The following is a 6,355-nucleotide window of genomic DNA, read 5'->3' on the forward strand; positions in this document are numbered from 1 at the left end:
ATATATATTTATATATGTACACCCTTTTTTTCTCCGTCAATGTATGGTCAGTCGTGAATAGATAAGTAAGTTTTTAAGAATTTTATTTGCTGATAAATGTTATATATACGTGAAAATCTTTGAAAGATGTTAATAGTATATTAGAAGTGTTCCTTGTATAATATATTATAGAAACAAATTAAACGCTTTTTTTTTTTGCTATATATGTCTCTATATACATGCAGTAATATATGTACATGTATATAGAGATATAGTACACATGTCATATACATAATGATGTGTACGTAATACATATATTTATAATATCAAAAATATATATTGATACTCTGCTAAAATTTTGATGCTAAAAGCTATGGTGACGGCGCTGAAATCTTACCTTTGTAAAATTACTAATGATTTCTTGGTATCTGCGGTACTTATATCATACTCATTATAATCATTTGAATCTGCAAACTGGTCATTTCAGGAAATAGTACACCCACAATATGTATTCTCTTGTCAAGTTTTGGTCAAAACAGTTTATAAAAAATTAATATAATGGTTTTTTTTTTAAATATGCAACAATTAAAATCAAATTAAAAAAAAAGTATTAAAGTAATATTAAATAGTAAAATACAAAAGATGATAAAATATTATATTTTATTTGCATAAACGTAATAAAGGATGTACTTTTCTAAATAGCCAGTATCCATTATCGCAATGGAAACATGATGGGTATTTATAGAAATGTAATTTTTAATTTTCTTTTTCGTTCATTCTCAGATTACATTACAAACACAGAAATGTTTGATCTTGAAAATGATCTTCCTGATGACTTGCTATCGTCTACATCTTGGGGTTCCGCGACCGAGAGCACCAAGCCACCGGCAACCGGTCCTGGTCCAGGGCAGCAAAATGGTGCTCTCGACTCAGAACTCAGGCAACATGTACAGCAGCAGCAACAACTTTCTCATCATCTCATTCAACAGCAGGTATGTGTTAATTATTACATTTACATTATATTTAGGTACTTTAGTTTCGTCCATTGATAGCGTATTATACTTTATAAATAATCGTTGAACAGGGCAACAAGAATCTGGTAGCGAATTCTTTGGTCATGGCTGCCGGTACACTAGGCAATAAGAGTCCAAATATGCAATCGCCACCGAACGTTTCTGTCTCCAAGGGAATAGTCGATCCGCAAATGGTCGTGAGTCTCGGTAATCTGCCGAGTAGCATAGCCAGTTCATTGGCAAATAATCAAATGTCCATCGCAAATTCGATGGGTGGTCTGCAATCGTCCATGAGTATGGCCGGAAGTAACCCTGCAATGTCGATGCCGGGTGGCATGAATTCCGGATTAGTGATGACTAGTACTGCTAGCGGGAACAACAATATGGGAGGGATGGCCGGGGGAAGTTTGATAGTAACCAACAGTTTGAACAAACCTTTAAATACAGTACGTTGACTTGTACATATTAATGAATGTTGTGGTAAAAATTAAAATGAAAGATATTTGACTAATGAAGAACGATTTTTTGAAGGTAACTATGATGGGCCCTAATACTCAAGCGATACATCATCCTAGCGGACCTCACGGAGTCACGCCGATGCAAAACGGTCCCGGCATGATGAACACGAGGGCTGTGGCGATGCAGCAGCAACAACAAGCGCATATGGTCGGCCCAGCGAGAGGACAGAGTCCTCATCAACAAGTGCATCAAGTTGGTATCGTTGGTCCCAATCAAGGCGGTCCTAGGATGCAAGCTCCTCCTAACATGACGAGTTTACCGAACATGGGACAAATAAATGCATCGAGCCCATACGGTTATGGTATATATAATCTATCTTCTCTTGCTTTACGCATACGAAGAAAAGAAATCGGTAAATAAAACTAGATCTAAAACAGAGAACATAAAATTTATAATATAATACAGGTTATGCAGATATTAGTGGGCTTCGACCGAAAGTAACTGTATACATCAATAATCTCGTAGGTGTTGTCAAACCGCAACAAAAGGCCGTGGGTACAAACATGACCGCTATGCAAGCAGCAGCAGCAGCCGCCAACAGATTCACCGGAACGGCCGGCCCTATTGGTACTACGAACGTTGTAGGCGGTCAGGAAGGTGGAACGGCAGCACAACAGGCACAACCATCCGCACCGAGTCCCGCTCAACCTCAGTCGGGAGCGTCAACTGGAGGACAGCCAGGTCCCCAACCAGGTGCTCAAGGCCCAATGGCTGTACCGACTCAAGCTGGTAGGTTTATATTTACTCATTATTATAAATACTATTTCTAGTAACATTGCTAAATAAACTTGGTATATCTTTACCAAGATCTCTTTTATCTGTTATCTTTAGGGACTGCAAAATCTACACCCGATCCTGAAAAATGTAGACTTATTCAACAGCAGTTGGTGCTACTTCTACATACACATAAATGCCAACGCCGCGAAAGTGTAGCGAATGGTGAGATGAGACAGTGTACCTTACCGGATTGTAAGACGATGAAAAACGTTTTGAATCACATGACGAGTTGTCAAGCTGGCAAGAATTGCACTGTGCCGCACTGTAGTATGTCCAGGCAGATTATCAATCATTGGAAACATTGTAATCGAAGTGATTGTCCAGTTTGTTTGCCGATAAAACAAGCGAATAAAAACAGGTCTAATTCTGTGCAAGGTAATTTAGAAAAATTTTGTTTATAAAGATGACGTTTTGTGCGCGATAATTCTTTACTTATCTGTATTATATATTTTTGTATTAGCTCCTGCAATTCAACCAAATAATCAGCCAAATCCGAGTCCATCCGAGATGAGAAGGACTTATGATGCTTTAGGGATTCAATGTTCGACAACAACACCGGGACTCTTACCCGGCCAAGGCGTTGGTAGAGGTGTTAGAATGCCAACGCCCGGCATGGCAGGTCCGCCAGGCACACTGGGCAATGTTAGATTAGCAGCACAACCTCAAACACAAAGTGAGTTGTACGATATTCTACTTAGAAAGTTTATTAATTGCTTGCATTTCTTTCAAATGTAAAATATTTATTAAATTTATATGTATATGAAGATATATATATATATATTTAGATTCTTTTTAAAAACATAAAATATGTGATTTGTATAGATGTGAAAAGAAACGTGCCATGGGCGTCCATGTGTGTTTCAGCTGCGCCGGGACAGTCCGTAGTCGGTGCTGGGCAACAAGTGGTCGCTCCGAACGTATCTCTTCCTTTAAATTCCGATCCTAGTACGGTCGGAGTAGCCGGTAATCAGACAGTACCGACCACCGGACCCACGTCCGCCGCGGCGGCGGCCGCTGCCAATATACAGCAGTCCGTCAACATGCAAACATTGTTTGGACTAAACGAGTCCGGACAACCCGGCGTAATCGGCGGAGAGAATAGATTAGCTAATTTGCAGCTTCCAGGTGGTCTTCAGTCTGGTCAAGTCACAGCGACACCAGTGCAAGGAACAAAGGAATGGCATATGTCTGTCACTCCAGATCTCAGGAATCATCTCGTTCATAAACTGTTAGTAAGAGCTTTATTACATAATACATATGTTTGTTTGCAGTTTTTCTCCTAGTAAATAATAACACAATCGTTGTTTATTTTCTCAGGGTCCAAGCAATATTTCCAACTCCTGATCCTCAAGCTATGCTCGACAAAAGAATGCACAATTTGGTCGCATATGCGAGAAAAGTGGAAGGCGATATGTATGAAATGGCTAACTCGCGGTCGGAATATTACCATTTGCTGGCTGAGAAAATCTACAAAATTCAGAAAGAACTTGGTAAGTAGCACAAATTTAATGACTTTGAAAGTTTTTTAAATCTTTTGGTAATTAATTATTAAAAACTATTTTCAAATTTTTTTCATTATTCTTAAAATCATATTACTGTTCTTTTTAATTTGAAATATTTATGTTTTGAACATGAATTTGAATTTAGCGGTTTATTAAGAGACAAACGCGGATGGTAGTGCGTCATAGAAAAATTATTTTCTATGAAGCTGATTGCTGTGATTACTGATGTATGTTTTGTCATTTCTTTAATAAACGGACAATTTTTTTTTTCTTCTTCTTTTTAAGTTCAAAACTTATATTATAAGAGCGATTTCTCGAATCAAATAGACGAGAAACGACAGAAGCGGAAGGAACAGCAACAACAACAATTGCAAGCGCAACAACAGCAACAGCAACCGCAGCCAGCGGGTACATCCGCTCCTGGACTGAGGCCGTGCGCGCCTCCTAATGTGGGGACCGTTATACCAGGGACATCGAAACCTGTCGGAACGGTACCACCTACTTTACGAAGTCACTCACCCAGTATGAGTCAGTTGGGAACGATACCTGCAATGGCCATCCAGCAGCACAATAGAATGCAATTTCCTCAGCAACAACAGCAGACCCAACAGCAGCAGCAGCAGCAGGCTCAACAACAACAACAAGTACAAGCTCAGCAGCAGATACAGCAGCAGCAACAAGGGATCCTAGTCGGTCCTCCTGGTCCAAGTCCAAACGGACAGTCCACATCCAACGCTAATATGGTGCCGAATCCCGGACTTAGTCCATTTGGGCAGCCTCAAATGTCCCAAGCTAACCTCACAACCACCACTGCATCTAATAATGCAACGACTAGTCAATTCCCGACGTCTAACGGTACGGCTTCCGGTTTACCCAATAGCTCCCCTATTCAGAATCAGCATCAGTTCCCCGACCTAATGAAAGTCAGAGCCTTAGCGCAAGCTCAAGTTCAGGCGGCGCAACAGCAACAACAGCAGAATCAGCAGCAGCAGCCACAACCAACAAGCACCTCGAATCAGGTTGGCACTTCGGCAACATCGATCCCACAAGCACCATCACCGTTCAGCATGCAACAACCGAGTGCGCAACAACAACAGCAATCAAATCAGCAGTTCCCCACTCGACCATTATCGGCTTCTACACCCAATGATAACGGTATCGCTACATCAACGCCGCAGACAATACCACCGCCTGCATCCAGTGGACCGAGCCCGACGGGTGGCGTATCCGCAACGACGACGACGGGTACGACGAACGGACCTCAATCGGCCACTTCCACGCCGAATACACCGCTTGTACCGTCGCTAATGACACCGAATCAGACGGTCTCGTCCGCGTCCAACCAGACACCACCCCATTCAGGCCCGACGCCATCCCCCGCCGGTCTCGCGAGTCTTGGCAAGGGTATGACCTCGCAGGAACGGGCTGCGTTGAACACCCCGCGCAACACGTCCATGTCCTCACAGATGGCCGCTATCACGGCAGCTCTGGATCGTGACAATTCTCCCAGTCCACCGATGAACAACAATAAGGGCAAGCTGGATTCTATCAAGGAAGAGACTATAAAGATGGAAATTAAACAGGAGCCGGAGGAGCCGCAGAATCACAGGATGGACGGTGGCAAGAGTGTGAACAATGAGATTAACATCAAGACTGAGCCGAAAACCGAGCCAATGGAAGAGGGCTCGAATGAGGCGACCATAAAGGAGGAACCTGGCATCAAGGAAGAGAGCATGACTCCCATCTCCGGTCAGGATGCGACCACCTCTGATATTAAACCCATGGTGCCGGAACTGATTCAACCAAGCGGTACGTCCACCGATAAGAAAAAGTGTTTGTTCAAGCCTGACGAGTTACGCCAGGCATTGATGCCGACGTTGGAGAAACTGTATCGACAAGATCCTGAATCCATACCGTTCCGACAACCCGTGGATCCTCAGGCGTTAGGTATACCGGATTACCCGACCATCGTAAAGAAACCGATGAATTTGTCGACGATCAAGAAGAAACTCGACACGGAGAAATATAGCGATCCGTGGGAGTACGTCGATGATGTGTGGATGATGTTTGACAATGCCTGGCTCTACAATCGCAAGACTTCTCGAGTCTATAGATACTGTACTAAGGTAATGTCTATTCAATGAGATAGTATCTCATCGAATATAATTTCTATAATTTACGTATTTATGTCTAATTCATAATTCTTGTTTTGTTTTTTTTTTTTTTCCGTTAATAACAGCTCTCAGAAGTATTTGAGCAAGAGATAGATCCTGTGATGCAGGCTTTGGGATATTGCTGCGGTAGAAAATATACATTCAACCCACAGGTGCTCTGTTGCTACGGCAAGCAACTCTGCACAATACCTAGGGATGCAAAGTATTACTCGTATCAAAACAGGTCAGTATGCACTGTAGTACATGTATTAAATCAATCTGAATTCACTTAATTAACATAAAAGATAAAACATTATTTTAAAATTCTAATACTTGAAAACGTTAAATATATTAAATGTTAATATTAAACATATTAAACGTTAGAAATATTAAATATTAAAAATAAATGTTA

At 41.5% G+C, this 6,355-nt stretch overlaps 1 protein-coding gene across 1 annotated transcript in view; it reads left to right on the top strand.

Moving 5' to 3' along the window:
* The window catches only part of LOC115240162 (CREB-binding protein-like), a 16,309-nt gene that overhangs the window by 4,099 nt on the left and 5,855 nt on the right, over positions 1–6,355 (top strand). Inside the window, exons 3-12 of the mRNA XM_029815136.1 lie at positions 763–971; positions 1,064–1,438; positions 1,524–1,863; positions 1,977–2,240; positions 2,343–2,663; positions 2,749–2,961; positions 3,153–3,516; positions 3,606–3,778; positions 4,118–5,916; positions 6,030–6,230. Coding sequence (XP_029670996.1) covers positions 763–971; positions 1,064–1,438; positions 1,524–1,863; positions 1,977–2,240; positions 2,343–2,663; positions 2,749–2,961; positions 3,153–3,516; positions 3,606–3,778; positions 4,118–5,916; positions 6,030–6,230 — 4,259 coding nt within the window. The remainder of the gene's footprint in view (positions 1–762; positions 972–1,063; positions 1,439–1,523; positions 1,864–1,976; positions 2,241–2,342; positions 2,664–2,748; positions 2,962–3,152; positions 3,517–3,605; positions 3,779–4,117; positions 5,917–6,029; positions 6,231–6,355) is intronic.

The sequence above is a fragment of the Formica exsecta genome, unplaced genomic scaffold, assembly GCF_003651465.1.
Source record: "Formica exsecta isolate Colony F162 unplaced genomic scaffold, ASM365146v1 scaffold419, whole genome shotgun sequence".
In the NCBI taxonomy this organism is placed as follows: domain Eukaryota; kingdom Metazoa; phylum Arthropoda; class Insecta; order Hymenoptera; family Formicidae; genus Formica; species Formica exsecta.